The sequence below is a fragment of the Lampetra planeri genome, chromosome 76 (genome assembly GCF_965212315.1).
Source record: "Lampetra planeri chromosome 76, kcLamPlan1.2.h2, whole genome shotgun sequence".
NCBI lineage: Eukaryota > Metazoa > Chordata > Hyperoartia > Petromyzontiformes > Petromyzontidae > Lampetra > Lampetra planeri.
Genome location: NC_136181.1, coordinates 1,364,525 through 1,382,787, shown reverse-complemented (window position 1 = coordinate 1,382,787; position 18,263 = coordinate 1,364,525). Strand labels below are relative to the sequence as shown.

At 51.0% G+C, this 18,263-nt stretch overlaps 1 protein-coding gene across 3 annotated transcripts in view; it reads left to right on the top strand.

Annotated features, from left to right (window-relative positions):
• LOC144737965 (P2X purinoceptor 4-like) overlaps window positions 1–18,263 on the top strand; it is a 135,515-nt gene that overhangs the window by 30,238 nt on the left and 87,014 nt on the right. For all 3 annotated transcript variants that reach the window (XM_078620880.1, XM_078620881.1, XM_078620879.1), the window contains exon 3: window positions 7,194–7,309. In XM_078620880.1, the coding sequence (XP_078477006.1) occupies window positions 7,194–7,309 (116 nt within the window). The remainder of the gene's footprint in view (window positions 1–7,193; window positions 7,310–18,263) is intronic.

The following is an 18,263-nucleotide window of genomic DNA, read 5'->3' as shown; positions in this document are numbered from 1 at the left end:
AGAGAAATATTAGATACTCCAGAATACAACTGTCAGCAGTAGCAGAACACGCGTGCAAACAAGGCTACTCAATTGATTTTGATAATGTTGAAGTTCTCTGCAAAACTAGCTACTACTGGCCAAGACTAATTAGAGAATCTATCGAAATTGAGAGAAATAAAAAATAATTGTATCCGTTCGGATAGCTACAGACTTAGTGCTGCTTGGAAATGAATCATCAAATAATACATCGTTTAAATGCATGCCTAGACAGGTCATTATACTTCAATAGGGATTACCGTTGGTCAGGCTATTTTAGTACACACAATTGACAGGATGTACAAGACCAATGCGCTCACATAATTCGCATGTCAAATGTATGTTTTTATTATAAAAATAACCCAAATTGCAATGGGGACCCATAGTCATTTATATGCATTCATTAATTCCCCCCCCCCCCCACTTCGCGCAAGAAGAGCACACAAGTGTTGTCATCACATTGACCCCTCTATTTAAGGGACTTCTCCACAAATCTGGCTGTCGCCTGATGAAGCTAGTTGTAATTACTGGAATGTTATAGTTTGCCTCTCCAACACACTGGTGTGCTATACTAGTGTAATAAATGGACTCGACCACAGTATCTGGTCTGGTGTCCTTTATTCGGGTTCGTTTCTGTTTCCCACACGGCTGTCCTTTATCTGGCTCCTTCCACACGGTGCCGACTTCGCTGTCGCTCCCGTCACCCTCTTGCTCTGCAGCCCCCGGCTGCTGTAGCCCCTAGCAGCCTCGCTGCTGTCTCCCACACGCAGCCTCTCCGGCTGCTGTCGCTGCTCCCAGCTTTCGCCCTCCGTGGCCTCCCCCTCGTCCAGTCTCCAACCAACTCTCTTCCATCCCGCTGGCTGGCGCTGTCACCGAGCCCCTCAGCCACCAGGCTGAGGGCACGGCGACCACCCAACGCGGTCTCCACTCTTCCCTCGCCCGACTGCCCCGATCTCTTCCTGTCTCACCGCTATACCATCTCCCTCTCACGTGACCCTGACTCCTCCCCCACATGACGTCACATCCGCCAAGCCCTTTACGCCCGCATTACACCACCCTCCCCCGTAGAGAAAATTCCAGCCGTCCTCGGCTGAAACAGAACCAAATAATGCGGGCGAAGGCATCACAAGCAGGAGTCCCCCAGACACAATAGACCTTATAACAACAACAACAAGTAACAAAAGGGGAAGGATCAGGAACCGGAACAGAACAACAAGAATAATAATAGCACAAAGCACAACACAACGGCCACCAACACGCAAAAATGGCACACGCGCACAACCCAGAAATGTGGTGTCTCAAAGCGTGTCCATGTTGTTGTTCCATCCGCTCGGCTCAAGTCCAACATCAAAGAGCAAGTGGTAGAGCAGAATGACGAACGGCGCTCAATTGCTCCTTCAAGTCCTCATCCAGCTAGCACACCAGGTAACACCCAGTGCGACGGGAGCTGAAGAATCTGTGACGAGAAGGAGAATCCAATCCCCTGAGGCACAGCACAACAACACACATCCGCATGTCGTACACGACAGCCACCCGGCCTCAGGGTAGTGGAGATGATGTAAATCCGGCCCGCTTAAAAAAAAAAAACCCCCAATAATTACCCAAATTAACCGCGATCGATGCCCCAGTATTTACATTTTAACAACAATATTATTTACACGTGACAACAACAACAAAAAAATTCTGCTCTTACCCACCAGCAGTCCTCCCTTGAGGACCAGCACAGACCTCAGACGTACACAGCATGTACCCACAGTCACTCTCAACAAACCAACAAAACCCCTAATCGCACACCCTCGCGTGGAGAGAGCCACGCTCCCCAGCGGTAACGTTTAACTCGCCGTAACCCTCACCGTGGTCGTCAACCCACAGCAACATCCATTTACCATACTCTCGGCTAGTGCCATTTCGGGGATGAGCAGCACTCGGCCATGCTCCTCCCTTACTATCCCATCAGCGATGGACACACACCAGCCTCTTATAGTCTGACGCTTTATAGCCAAGGGAAGATCAATCCCTTGGCAAGGCCAGATATCAACGACCCCCCCCACGGGGTAATGCTCTCTTATAGAGACAATAACGCCCTAACCCAAATCCCGTGAGCCCCCGGCACACCAGGTTCAGACTGCCACCGCACAACTGAACCATGACTCCCCGAGCCATATGAGCACACGGCCCATTAGTTTAAGACATACCATGGAGGTTTCGCCTCCGGGCTGTTAGGTCAGCCATTAGCTATAGGCTGATGTGACCACAACACGTGCATCACCCAATCAACAATGGCAGGCATAACGGATGGAATATTTGGCCCACTGAGGTTTTTCCCGCGCGTTCAAAATGGCGGCCCCCTTTGCCCAGCGCGTTCGCGCAATATCCCGCGCGCACTCAAAATGGCGGCCCTTTCCGCAAAGTGCATCGTCGCCATACCCCGCGTGCGCGCAAAATGGCGGCCCAACGTGCGAACACGTGGCCAGTTTTCTCCATTCGTGCACCCCAGGTTCCCTTTGCTGGGGGTCACAAAATGCATCCCCCGTCTTATTGTAACAAACCCCAACAACGATAGACGCACAGCCCCAGCTTGCTGCGCGCAGCAGTCATATCGGGGAATTTTTCACCAATATTTTACCAACCACATTGGTTACACAACCCAACTCGCAAAACTCGTGGCTGCATGCGATCAACCGAATACGCGACGCCACTTGGCGCCAATTTACGGTCCCATTAGCATAAACCTTAGAGACACCCACAACGGCGTCATCACGCACCCTCAAAGCGCGTTCTTTCTCCCACAAAGCGCAATTACCCATAATATACACAAAATCGCGTATACATAACATCCATACGACCAAATAATAGGGTCCCCCTCGAATTTGTTACCAATTCCCAAACAGGTACGCACAATTAATAACATCCCAACCCCAATAGTCAACCAATGCATCGCACCCCATAACCGTACAGAACGGTGTAACAGCACATGCAGTCAGCACATCGCGATCACACGCGCACATTTAAGCACAATAGCAAGCCGATCTGCAGGCAACCAACACACCATTAATGCAGTCGTAACATTGCAGCAACAACACAAATATTCTCTCTCTTGCAACAACCACATCGCACATAGCACCTCGCAGCACAATACACCAAAAAAAAATAGATATTTTTCAATTAAGGCCATCGCACAAGGTAACCCACGAGATAATACAGCGCAAGATACCCGACGCTCCCGAGTTAATAATTAACTTCACCATCAAGATAACAACTCCACGCCGCAGCGCACACACACAATTTGACACTCAGCAAGTACAGCAGACTCTCCGTCCATTCTCAACACACGCACACACTTTAATTGACACCAAGCAACAAGCAGATAGCGCGTTCATCGTTATTACACACACATACACACAGTCCGAACCGCGCTCCGCACAATCAAGTCATGAGAGAAAAAAAACAAAATCGCCCCCCCCCGGCCCTCGAAAGATGGATGAGGTGTGTGTAAAGGCCGGGTGCGTATCGTTACGACTCGCCCGGGGCTGCAGCAAGAAGAGGACGGCAGGGCGGCAACTTGAGTCGTCTCGCAGAACTCGTTCGGCGACTTGACTGCTCCGTTGTCACGCACCCGAGCCAGGACGGGAAGCTCCCGCCCCAGCAGCTGCAGCATCGTCGTCCTCTCCTCGCAGCTCGTCCTCGCGCAGCAGCTCACAGCAGGCTGCTCTCCCCGAGGCACCTCCCGATGGCAGCGCGAAGCTGCATCACCGCCGCGATGTTAAAAATGGCGGTGTCTCCCTGCCGCGGTGAAGACAAGATGGCGGCTTCCCGCCTTTCTTCGCCAGCCGCGCCCAAGATGGCGTCTTCGTGCCACGTGGCCGATGGCGGCGACAGCGAAGACAACACGGACTCCTGCGGACCACCACCCTCTCCCTCCGACGCCACCCTTGGCGTGCCGAGCTCACACCACTGTGCAAGCATGTTCTTAAGAGTTCCAAGTTGGTCCGCCATCTGTTGACATGGGGAATCCCCGTCCGTTGATGCTGACGGGCCCGCCAGCCCGGCGACATCTTCAACTCCAGTTCCCGTGCTCACTTCAGCAGGGCTCTTTTCCACGACTCCAGCTGCATCCATCGTCGGAGGAAGATGAAGCCGATGCCGGAGACGGAATATTCTTTTTCTTCTCAGTTGTTTAGCCATGCCGTTGCACTTCTGACTCCAATGTAATAAATGACTGGACCACGATGTCTGGCTCAGTGTCCTTTATTCGGGTTCGTTTCTGTTTCCCACACGGCTGTCCTTTATCTGGCTCCTTCCACACGGTGCCGACTTCGCTGTCGCTCCCGTCACCCTCTTGCTCTGCAGCCCCCGGCTGCTGTAGCCCCTAGCAGCCTCGCTGCTGTCTCCCACACGCAGCCTCTCCGGCTGCTGTCGCTGCTCCCAGCTTTCGCCCTCCGTGGCCTCCCCCTCGTCCAGTCTCCAACCAACTCTCTTCCATCCCGCTGGCTGGCGCTGTCACCGAGCCCCTCAGCCACCAGGCTGAGGGCACGGCGACCACCCAACGCGGTCTCCACTCTTCCCTCGCCCGACTGCCCCGATCTCTTCCTGTCTCACCACTATACCATCTCCCTCTCACGTGACCCTGACTCCTCCCCCACATGACGTCACATCCGCCAAGCCCTTTACGCCCGCATTACACTAGTAACGAATTGGCATGTTATGTTTACGTGCAAACCTTACTAATTAGCTGTGTCGGGTGGTGGCGGGTTTAACGACACATTTATATATTTATGCGACTTAACCCAAAAAAAGCTGTATTATGAAAGTTCCTTCTGCTACCTGATGTTCTTTTAGGATACTGCCAACGCTATAGGCGCCTCCTCATTCAAAACGTTCGTACATCATGTCTATCAATCATAGTACATCCAGAGGGTGTTGCTGCTCTTGCCTTATATTCCTCAACCCAATTTTTACCACATCATTGATTGACAATGGAGAATAACGTTTGCTATTCCTCCTACAACAAGTATATTCCATATTATCTGATGCTTTTGCCAAAAATTAGAACCAAACTGCTTAAGATTTTCTATGATGTATTCCTGTTCCTTCAAAGCAACTTCTGCTGCTTCCCTGCCCTATTAATGGCTTCCTTGGTTTGAACAATTATCCACGATTCTACTTACTTACTTTATATGTACTCAACTACAACTCCCTCAAAGCCTTCCCAGTATGTCTCAGCTACTGGCTCTGACTCCCATTCTTTTGTAGCATCGGAAATACATAGCACACGCCGCCCTATGTACACTTACCTGTAGTTGCGGGCACGGGTCTGTAGGGGGTGCAACCCTGAGATAGGGAGAGAGAGCTGGACCATTGAGATGCCGAGTTCCCCCTACCCGAGGTGAGGGGTTGGGGGGTTATTCCAGAGCCCCCTGGAAGGTTCCAGAAATGGGGCGGTACCAGGGGCGGAGAGACCCCGAGGTGGATATAAAAGACGGACCTCAGAACGGCTCGGGACAGTGCTCTGAAGACGAAGACTGAAGACCAGCTAGGCTAGGAACCTGGGGACCCCCGGGACCCGACGTCCTTTAAGGGTTGGGGCCGAACGCGGGCCAGTGGTCGAGACCCGTAACCTGGCTAGATCGGGTCAGCTTTACTTCCCCTAGGACCCTGGGGACCCCCGGGACCCGACGTACTTTTAAGGGCCGGGGCCGAGTGCGGGCCAGTGGTCGAGACCCATACCCTGGCTAGGTCGGGTCAGCGTAGCCTTCCCTAGGTCACCCTTAGCCGGAGGGCTGAGAGCCCGTGGTCCCAGTGATAGGGCACGTAAGCTCGGAGGCCATACCTCCCCAGGTAGCGGGTAAAGGGGCTGTCACCCCTTGTGTTAGGGACCGATAGTATTATTGTAACGGTTATTGAAATACACGTGTTGCCTCTAAAAGCTACGTCTCCGGTCTCCGTGGGAACCCACTACACTTTCATCAAGTACGCAAGAACAGCAAGCATGCCTAAGGTGCTTAGTAATATGTCACATAGGTCACTTACTCCCGTGCTTCAGTCTTAATCCTGCAACCACTAGTTTGTGTTCTGTATTCATATCTGCAGCACTTTTAGCTCTGGTCCTAAGGCAAGATGGCCCATGCTGTTCCTTGGTTTCAATATAATAATTAGTCTCCATATTGCCATCATTATTTTTTTATGTAAGGTTGCATGACTTCTGTTAAAGAAGTGTTCTAAATACTTCACGTAATTATGCTGCAAAACGTAACAAACCTGATTACAATAGTATTCGCCCCCACTGATATAATGCCACCCGTGTATACGTCTTTCCCTACTCATTATACTTGCCTATCACCTGGGCATGGATGTCCCCTAAGCGTAGAAGGATATTCTACTTGGGCATCATGCCTAAACGCGAGTGTTGCATTTGATAATAATTGCCCTTTGATATCATCTTCTGTTGTATCAGTAACTGCATAATGTTCCACTACTGTTACTACAAAAAAGTTGTAATCTCTCAAATGGATGTAGGTTGACGTAAATATCTGCTCATTCACTCATACAAACTTGGTCATGGAACGTTGCTTTCCTGTTGCTAATGACAATCTTTCTGTCCTCTCTACGAGAGAATATAATTCTCAAACTGGACCCGACCTTTTCCAAATCCATCTATTTGAACTTAAATCTAAATATGTGTTAATGTTTCATTTAGCTCAATTATAAGTTGCCGTTTTTGGAATTGTATACTGCTCTTCCAATGTCATATCCTGGTGCTTCTCTTGGTGTTGATCTCTACTCTTTTTCTTGGAATATGATTTCCTTCTTATATTATCTGTCTGTTTTTGGTAGCTGTTCTGTCATCAAACCCTGATTCTTGATCTCAGGAGGCAACTTTCACAGCCTTCACAGTACCGGAGGAGTCTGTGCAAATCTTGTTATTTTAATGTATCTAATTTGGGGGATTCTGTTGTCATTGTGTGGTGATTGGTGTTTGTAATAAACAACACTCGAGGTGTAGTCACTCCTTCCCAGTACTTGTGGGTGCCATTGGCTTCCGAGAGGCTCATCTGCATTTTTTAAGTAAACAGATATCCCAGGGTATCAAGCTACCATGTTGGACACTTCTACATTCAGCCTCAGTGAGAAATAACGATTGTGAACGTTGAATTGTGCTGTCATTTTTGTTCCAGGTCAAGAATGTCTTCATTCGTTACGATTTAGCTCAAACTGTAGAGTATGAGTGCTCCTGGTTGAAGCCTGCTAAGTATGTAGCATTGGCTGTCATCATCATCGCATACTATTTCATGTAAGTTTCCAACATACATTTTGCATTACCGTCTACCCCAGATACGAGAATGGTGCGAGGCGAGCTAAGCTGTTTTTATTTCATTCTAGACGCAGTGGTTCTTCACCTTTACTGCAGTCTTGCACCCTTTTGATTCTCAAACGTTAAAATTCAGTTCAGTTTATGTTGAAGTACCCTGTGAGCCAAATAAGTTCTTAAAACAGGGTTTCATCAACAAAAACAACACCGCCGCTTCTCCAACGTACGCAACAAGTCACAGTAAAATAAATCAATAATAAACAACAGATAAGAGACAAAAATTGCGAGCAAATCATAATCGCAACGTAAAAATTATCCTTTTAAAAACAAAAAACTTGTTAATTATAGATAATCATCAAATATCACGTTGTATCTATAACAAAAAACTAATTTACATCTGCCATAGTAATACAACTGTATAATGTTAACAAATCCATAGGTAATGAAACCAAGTAGTTTTACTCACGTGCACGTGCTTAATTTGTGTTTTCGATTATTTACCTTTCAAAGAAATCTGCCCATGTCTCGCACACCTCCAGAAAAGGCATTTCACACCCCCAGGGGGTGCGGCGTGCACCCCAGGTTAAGAAGAACCACTGGTCTAGACGATTTGAAAGTAGTGATTGAAAGAAATGTACCCTGTGTTCAAGAATACCTCTTACTTCCTGATAAACATACTGTTTATAATTTGTGCTATAAATGCCCTTTACAAGAACCAGAACATTTTTTCGGAAGATGTATACAGCCATTATCGGATATCTACTTCACATACTAATATGTTTCAATGACTCCAAAATAAAATGTGTTGAACCATTCACATTCTTGTATGAGAAACATGTATCACCAAAACTGCACAGCTAGCCACCTATAAAATGCAGCTACTTTACATTTTATTTTATCAGAAACATTATTGTACAATTCTGTTTGAACACATAGTTGACGTCACCTTTGGCATCCTATTTTTACACAAGACTGCTTTACAGAGATGTGATATTACTTCACACAGAAATTGGCGGATGCTACTACCAGCACACCACAGATATTAGGCAATTTATAATACAGGGTTTTTGGGGATAGATCACGTAAATATATAAATGTGTCGTTAAACCCGCCACTACCTGACACAGCTAATTAGTAAGGTTTGTCATGCAAACAGAACATGCGAATTCGTTACGGGTACAGCACACCAGTGTGTTGTAGAGCAAAGCTGCAACATTTACAATCTGACTACGACGTTTCAGCCAGATTGGTGGATAAATTCTCCTGTTTCCTTCCTTAAATAGAGGGGTAGATGTGATGACATCAATTGTGAGCACTTCTTGAGCAATGTGGTGGGGGGGGGATATTAATTAATGCATATAAATGACAATGGGTATCCATTGCCGTTTGGGTTATTTATATGGTAATCGATGCACATTATGCATGCTCATTATGAAAGCCCAATGTTCCTGTTCTTCCTGACAAATGTGTGCACTAAAAAAGCCAGACCAACGGTAATCCCTATTGAAGTATAATGACTCGTATAGGCATGCATGTAAACAATGCATTATTTGATGATTCGCTTCCAAGCATCACTAAGTCTGTAGCTATCCGAACGGTTACGATTATTTTTATTTCTCTCAATTTCGATAGATGATCTAATTAGTCTTGGCCAGTAGTAACTAGTTTTTCAGAGAACTTCAACATTATCAAAATCAATTGTCACGTGTGTTCTGCCACTGCCGATAGCTGTATTGGGGATAATTTAATATTAATTTGGTGTTCTTTTAGGCTCGTGCTGATCATTAGTCCTGTTTGCGCAATATAGCATTTGCCACAGGTGCAATTAATCTGGTACACACCTTCTATTGATAGCTTCAGTAATACATCTTTTGTACGAGATATGAATTTCTGTATTTTATGTACCGTGCCAAATCTGACTCGGATCTGTTGTTTTTCCAAACATCTAGCTAGTTTATCAGTTACTCCCACAATGTACAGTATTTTAATAATTGTAATTACTAGGTCAGTTTCAACACTCGTGTTATTTGATTTGGTTTTGGCATTCAATGACCTGTTGATTTGTGAATTAATTGTAACCGTTCAATTGCAGCGCTTCTATAACATGTTTAATTTCACTTCTCAGACTCTCACCATCTGAGACTTTCTAAGCCCGATGTATGAGCGTCTTGATGAGAGATGATTTATGTGCGGGGTGATGGTGTGACTGCATTCAGATAGGCGTCTGTGTGAATTTTCTTTCGGTAAACGCTGTGTGTTATTTTGCTATTTCGACCGCGCCCGAGCAGAATATCCAGAAATGGTAGAGTTCTGTCAGCTTCCACTTCCATGGTGAACTGAATGGATTGGTTTTCCTAGTTGAGATTATTTTAAAATTCGTTAAGTGTATCTTTGCCATCTGGCCAGACCATTGATGTGTCATATTTTTATATTTACGCAATCTAACCTAAAAAAAATCTGTATTATGGATGATATTGGTCACGAAAGCCTACGTGATAAATTAAGCAATTTATTTTTTGTTATTTTTACATTATTACAAACAAAACGTCAGGTGAGATAACCTCATGAATACATAAGTGCTTAGATGAATAGCAAACTACTTGAACAGGTCCAAATTTTAGAGAGAGTTACAAGGAAGAAAAATGAACTGGCAGGAAGCATCGGCTACATTCTATGGTAGTGCTCCCACCTCATCTATTGCCCTGTTCTATGTCAATCCCGCTTAGGAAGATATCTTGTAAGTCCCCAAAAGTCCTCACTTTTATCATCGTCCTACCTGCAAAAAAGAACTGCGTTCTTTGTTGGCATCATTCGGGATCCATTAAAAAGGGAATAAGAGGGTAGTATAAACAGCCTAAACATTGCATTGGTTACGTGCAATACGTATTGTGTCACATGTGTAGTAACGCTCACGACTCGTTCACACCGGATAGTTGGAGGCACACTGGTTTATTTAACACCATACGTTGTGACATACACACTTGAGGGGGTATCGGCCCCCTCACCCATCTATCTGAGGACACACCTCCTAGCTAACCCTAGCCTGCCTCAGAGTCCTCCACTCGTGGACTAGGGGAGGCTATCTTGGCCCGACACTGGTCAGTCGGGCCCGGTACCCAGAGTCCAGACCAGCACTGGCTCTGGCTCTGGTACCACGCCACTGGCTCGAGCCTGCGCGGTCCTGATAAGGACGGCGTACCAGGGGGAGACCAGGGCTATATCTAGGACGTCTTCCGTCTTCTCTTCTTAGCTAACACATCACTCCCGAGCCCCCCGATACATTCCCCTTTTATACCCTCCCCTCCCTGAGGGGTGGGGCCCCGGGGGATCGTAACGTCCGAAGCGCGGACGTCGTAGAGGGCACCTGCCCGTGCACTCACGTAGCCCCGCCCACTGTGCTTGTTTACCATAGGCTGCCATGCATAACGGGCTCTCTCTAACACCCCTACATCACTCCCCCCCGCATAGCATGCAGCCGTCCCGGCTGCCAACATACAAAAATTTGACAATAAAGGTGCCTTCACCCCCTGACCGCGCGTGTGCCTCACTATTTTTGAACAATAACAGGAACCAGAACAAGAACGCAACAACAAGATGAGAAACAACCCGTCGCACCCCCCCCGAATAAATACGAATTCCGTAAAAAAAACAGCCTATATACAATCAGCAGGGAACCCACCACGCACACACAACACACGGTGAACCCAACATATGTACATCCGAGGAGCGGGGAACACACCACCCACACAACACCCAATAAACACAACAGCTATGTACACATTTTCCGGCCTCACAACAGTTTGCGCATTTTAGCGCGCGTCCTTGCAGCGGGCCCCTCACACGGGGTAACCGCGCATGGTGGACCATCAGGTGGCGACTGTCCGTCCTTGGGGTGAGCATTCATCCGACTCCGCGTGACCCTCGGTATCCGCAGGAGGGGTGATCGGGCCTGAGCCCGTCACTCCTGATGCTCCTGAAGGTGGCACAGCCGGCAAGGCATTAGGTGAGAGCGACGGAGACGGACCCAGCAAGTCGGCCGACTCCCCACATGTTTGGCCACGTGCGTGTGAAGTGGGGTTGTGTACCGCAGCGAAGGGTTTTAATCTGGAGGGGTGCACGAACCATCGCCGCTTCCCCCACTTGATGCGCACGCACTGCGGACGTAACACCTCCACCACTTCCACAGGGCCCCGCCACGGCCGCACCAGTTTAGAGGAGGTTGCCAGTGGCACCTGGAGGCAGTGCAACCATGCCTTGTCCCCCGGCTTCCACTGCAGCATGTGCGCTCGACTCAATCTGAGGCGCTCATTCGCCTTCTGACGGAGGTCAGAGTTTTGCATTGCAGCATCCCGTGCCTCGGTCAATTTGTCCAAATTAAATTTAACGTGGTCAGCCAGATTATTTTTCCCTGCGGCACGGGGATCCGCAACTGGGCACGAACAGGCGGGTCTGGTTCTCGGCCGTACATGAGGTAAAAGGGAGAAAACCCCGTAGCCGCATGGGGTGCCATCCGGTACGCCGCCAAGACCCCCTGAATTTGTAGGTCCCAATCCGTTTGCGAGTCCGAAACTTGTTGTGATAACATGGACGAGATGGTGCGATGCAAACGTTCGACCATCCCGTCAGTTTGTGGGTGATATGGGGAGGTCCGAATTTTCTTTGTGCCCAGGAGATCGCAGACTTGTCTGAGTAGTTTACCGGAAAAATTTCTGCCCTGGTCGGTCAGCAGCCTCTCCGGAGCACCTTTGTCCAGGACATAACCCTGAACAAAGGCCTCCACGATGGCTGCTGCCGACTGGTTGGCCAGAGGCCAGGCCATAGGCCAGCGTGTAAAATACTCGACACCAGTCAACAAATATCTATTCCCCCTGGGGGTGGCGGGGAATGGTCCCAAAATGTCCAGAGCGACCAGCTCGTTTATCCTGGACACTTTGATCGATTGCAAGGGCGGGTTAGACTCCCGTGCCGGCGGTTTGCGTTGTGCACATTGAGAGCATGATCCCAACAAATCCCCAACATCCCTCGTCATGCCAGGCCAATAAAAATCAAGTTGCAGCAAGGCGAGAGTCTTTTGGGTCCCCAGGTGTAGGAGGCGCTCATGAGCGGCCCATACCACTCTACCCCGCAACCCAGTAGGGACCACCAGCCGATGTCGACGTGACTTCCCGTCCCAATGCATCAGCAGACCTTGGCACATTTCCCATGCGTCGGAACCACCTCTTTTTCCCCCCGCCGCACCGCCAACGCGACGTCGCCACCCGAGGAGGGAGACATCCTCCATCTGGAGGCGCCCCCATTCAATGACGGGCAACCCCAACAGGGAATCTTTGCCATGTTGTTCGATCGAATTAGGAACCACTGTATCGTCGTCGTTGGCGGCCGCCAAAACAGGTACCGATGTGTCCCCTGGAGGCCTGCAACGTCCAGACCCCAGGAGGCATGCACACTCGGAGGTGGTTGGCAAGCGTGACAGAGCGTCCGCGTTGGTGTGGCGAACGCCCTTACAGTATGTGGTTTGGAAATCGTAATCCTGGAGGACCTCCAACCATCGGGACAATTGTCCCGATGGCTGTTGAACCCTCAGGGCGTACTGCAGTGCCGCATGATCTGTGCGGACGGTGAAATGCCGACCGTACAGATATGGGCGATACTGTTGGATGAAATGGACAATTGCCAACAGTTCCCTACGGGTGACACAATATCGTTGCTCCGCTGGAGACAACACCCGACTGCCGTACGCAACCACACGTTCCACGCCATCAACCACCTGGGAGAGCACGCCCCCAATACCCGTGTTGCTCGCATCGGTGTCGAGCAAGAACGGTTTTGAAAAATCAGGGTAAATCAGGGGAGGAGCGTTTACCAAAGCGTCCCGAAGGGAGCAAAAAGCAGCTTCCTCCTCCTGACCCCAGCAGAACCGAACCCCTTTAGATGTTAAAGCATGTAGGGGTTTGGCGATAGTCGCAAAATTAGCGACGAAGCGTCTATAATACGACGCAAACCCAATAAAACTCCTAACCTCTCCCACTGAGGTGGGAGTCGGCCAGGAGCTTACACACTGCGTTTTGGCGGGATCGGTAGAAATACCTGAGCGCCCCACGATGTGCCCCAAATAACGCACCGACTCGCGTAACAAATGGCATTTTTGGGGCTTAAATTTCAAATTAGCAGCCCGCATCTTTAGGAAAACCGCCCGCAACCTCTGGAGATGTTCATCAAAAGTTTTGCCAAAGACAATGACGTCATCCAAATAAATAAGGCACGACTCCCATTGCAATCCAGCCAAAACCAATTCCATCAACCGCTGGAAAGTTGCCGGCGCTGAGTGTAAGCCCATCGGCAACTGGTTGAATTGAAACAGGCCGTGCGGAGTACGGAAAGCAGTTTTAGGCTTTGAATCATCGTCCAGAGGAAGCTGCCAGAATCCCGAAAGTAAGTCTAATGTGGAGAAGAATCGCGCTCCCGCCAAGGCGTCAAGCGATTCGTCCATCCGTGGGAGCGGGTATGCGTCGGCAACCGTAATTTTATTAAGGCGCCGAAAGTCAACGCAAAACCGCAACGAACCGTCCTGCTTCTTAACCAGGACGATCGGCGCTCCCCAAGGGCTGTTGGAGGGAGAAATGATGTCGGCGGCTAGCATGTCATCAACAGCCGATTTGACATGGTCCTTTTCGGCGGGACTCAACCAAAAAGGATTCTGGCGTATTGGCGCGCTGTCACCCGTATCAATATGGTGACGCAGCAGATGAGTGCAGCCCAAATCGTATTTATCCCGACTGAAAACGTCGGAAAATTCCCTCAGTAGTGTCTTAAGAAGTTGGCGCTCTAAATTTGACAGGTCCGTCGATCCCGCGCAAAGCGCCTCGAGCCACCCTTCATCGCTGTCCGAATGTGGTCGCGGTGCAGGGACAGCGCCGACATGACTCGCGACGGGTTCCTCACAGGGCACCGGCGTTGCGTGAGCAAGCACGGTCCCCTGTGGGACCACCACCGTCTGCGAGCCCACATTGAGGACCGCGATGAAGGGTTCTCCTTCCCCTCTCACTATGGTCTGGGCCGGGAGTAAATTAGGTCCACTGACCCCGGCCCTAGACGGTCCCAGCAGAACCCCTTGAGCCCCAATGCCCTTAGCGAAGGGCCGCCGAAGTTTCAAGGGAATCAACATTTGCGCCCCCGGAGGAACGCGCACCGTTCTATCTACGAACGCCGGCACCGTCGCGAACGCCGTCCGGCTCGTAGCGGGGGATGGCAGAAACGCCATGCGTCGGCCCGATGGGAGCTCAATGCATCCCTGGTCGATTAATATCCTAATCGGCATTTTGGCCAGGAAGTCCGTCCCCAGCAGGCACGGAACCACCAGCGAGGAGGAAACAAAAATTGGCCCAGATAATTTAATATCCCCGACACAAATCTAGGCTCGAATTTGTCCGATGATGCCAAGTGAACCCCCGTTAGCAGCAAAGAATGGTACATTAACAGGCATCAAAGGACGGCTCTGGGCAGGGAGAATGTTATAAATCAACTCCGAAATAATGGTCGCCGATGCCCCTGTATCGACCAGGATGCGCACCTCGACCCCATCGATGTGACCCACAACGGCCGACGACCCCGACGACGCGGCTACAACCCAATGGGCCAACACGGACCACTGGCTGGGTTCAATGTGAGTACCCAGAGCGGTGCGTGTTGGTGCCATGGTACGCGATATTGGCCCCCCCTTCGCTGCGGTGTTTGAGTGTGTGACGGGCGTGTGCGTGGGCCAAACATGAGGGGTGCCGCGACTCGCCAGATTATGATGGTAGAGCTTGTGACGAGGGCCGGCGTCCCGTTGAGGTGTCGTCCCGCGCTGCCGAGGAGAGCGGCACCCCGAGGCGACGTGGCCCCGGATGCCGCAGTTGTAACAGTGTGGAAGCGCTGGTGGCGACGATGGATGTTGTAGACAACTTGAACCGGCCCGGTCCTCCCGCACTCCCGCTCCGTGCTGCCGTCGATGGTCGATGGCGCAAACCGCTTCCACCGGGAGGGTGGCCGCAGCGACGGCACGCCCGCTCGCTGCCTTGCTGGCCTTCCATCGTTGAGAGGACAGGTTTGCGTGGAGAAGACGGGCCGCTTGGAGGGAGCACATCTCTGCGTCGTCCTGTGCGACAATGACGATGTCTAAGTCGTCCGCCAGCAAAAGTATCTTCTCTGTCACCATGGCGTCGACACCCTCGTCGTCCATTCGTGGAAAGGCCTCCTTCGCCAGTGCCAGGAGGCTTGTGCGGTACGCCAGGGGCGACTCCTTCGTCCCCCGCTGGCGATCGTAAAAGAGTTGGCGACAGTCCGATGGTGGACCATATACTGCAGATAGCACCTGCATCGCCTTCCGCAGCGTCGAGCGCCTCTCCTTCGGAGCCGACGTTAGAGTGGCGAGGACGTCGCTGTCGAGGAGTGCTGGCAGCGCGCGGAGAGCCTCAGCGTCTGTCCACTGTGCCATCTCCTGGTGAGCGAGGAAGCGCCGCTGGAAGCCGCCCCAGTCGCCATCCTCGCCCACAAATTCCTTGAGCGGGGGCAGTCGCTGATGTAAGGCAGCGGCTGCAGAGGACGATCGCGCTCCCTCGTCACCCTCACTTGACTCAGCGTCGGCCCGAAGCAGCGATGGCATCGCCGGTCGCACCCGTGGTGACGTTCCGCCCGTAGGTGGTGACGCGGCAGGTACTGTACTCCCGCCGTTGGACGCGATTCTTAGAGCGGCCACGCCCTCAACAGCAGCTGCGGCGATGGCGGGAGTTTCAAAATGTTGCCCCGTTGAAATGGCGGGAAGGCGCTGTGGTCGTTGGCTGCTGTCGCCCCGTGGCGGTCCCGCAGCCCCCAGCCGCGTGATGTTGTCGAGCATGGCGGCTGCGGCATACAGCAGCTCGGCCAGCTTCGCGTGCGCCTGCCTCAGCCCCTCCGTCGACGGCTCCCCTTCCTCCAGCTGCTGTGGCGTGGATGCGCCCAGCCCCGGCTGGTCGATGGCATCTTCAGCCGTGTCGGGCCCTCCGACTGCAGAGGTGTCTTCTGCCTCTGGTACCCCGACTCGAGTCGTCCGGCGTGTATCCATGTTCGTACTTTGTTTCACTTCTGACGCCAGATGTAGTAACGCTCACGACTCGTTCACACCGGATAGTTGGAGGCACACTGGTTTATTTAACACCATACGTTGTGACATACACACTTGAGGGGGTATCGGCCCCCTCACCCGTCTATCTGAGGACACACCTCCTAGCTAACCCTAGCCTGCCTCAGAGTCCTCCACTCGTGGACTAGGGGAGGCTATCTTGGCCCGACACTGGTCAGTCGGGCCCGGTACCCAGAGTCCAGACCAGCACTGGCTCTGGCTCTGGTACCACGCCACTGGCTCGAGCCTGCGCGGTCCTGATAAGGACGGCGTACCAGGGGGAGACCAGGGCTCTATCTAGGACGTCTTCCGTCTTCTCTTCTTAGCTAACACATCACTCCCGAGCCCCCCGATACATTCCCCTTTTATACCCCCCCCCTCCCTGAGGGGTGGGGCCCCGGGGGATCGTAACGTCCGAAGCGCGGACGTCGTAGAGGGCACCTGCCCGTGCACTCACGTAGCCCCGCCCACTGTGCTTGTTTACCATAGGCTGCCATGCATAACGGGCTCTCTCTAACACCCCTACACATGTATAGAGATGTGCAGGGGTTTAGAAAACCGCTGAAGATTTTAAGCAGCAATTGCCCCTTAACTATACCAATATTTTTACTAAATACACCAAACATTTTCAGCGATGCAAAATTTTGTGATATGTTGGGCCTGCCATGGGAAACAACGGAGGAAAATAATGTTGCGTAGGTTTTTCTAAGTGGGTTGACACCATTCGGGACCCATTAAAAAGGGGATAAGAGGATAGTATAAACAGCCTAAACATTGCATTGGTTACGTGCAATACGTATTGTGTCACACATGTATAGAGATGTAGAGGGGTTTAAAAAACCGCTGAAGATTTTCAGCAGCAATTGCCCCCTAACTATACCAATATTTTTACTAAATACACCAAACATTTTCAGCGATGCAAAATAATGTGATATGTTGGGCCTGCCATGGGAAACAACGGAGGAGAATAATGTTGTGTAGGTTTTTCTAAGTGGGTTGAAGTGTAATAAAGGACTCTGCAGGCAATGTAGGTCTCCGTTCGTCCTTTATTCGGGTTGTTCACCTCCGCACCCCGCTGGCCTTCTCCTCGGACCAGCGTCGTCTCCTCTCGCGCCCCGCGCACCCTCTTCCTCCTCAGCTCTTCCACTCGTCCCTTCACCCCGCTGGTCCCGGCAAGGGACAGCCACCCGGCCCCAGGGTAGTGGAGATGATGTAAATCCGCCCCGCATAAGGAAAACCCCAATAAATACCCAAAAATAGACGCGATGAAAATTTTTCCTGCTCTTGACCACCAGCAGTCCTCCCTTGAAGACCAGCACAGACATCTCACGTACACAGCATGTACCCACTGTCACTCTCAACAAAGCCCCCAGCCGCACACCCTCGCGTGGAGAGAGCCACGCTCCCCAGCGGTAACATTTAACTCACCCTAACCCTCACTGTGGTCGTCCAACCACAGCAACGTCCACTGACCATACACTCGGCCAGTGCAATTCCGGGGACGAGACAATGGCACATCGCAACAACTCAGCCACGCTCCATCCCGTACTATCCCACCACCAATGGACACACCCCAGCGTCTTATAGTCTGACACTTTACAGACAAGGGAAGGTTCATCCCTTGTCAAGGCCAGACCCCATCGATCTCCCCACGGGGCAATGTTACCTTATACACTCAATAACGTCCTAACCCAGAGCGGAACAAGTCCGCGGCCCTTCCCGCTGGAGGACCCGCAAGGGGAATCCCCGCCCCATGCTAGCCAGGTCACCCCGTTCGCTGCCACGTAACGGAACCTC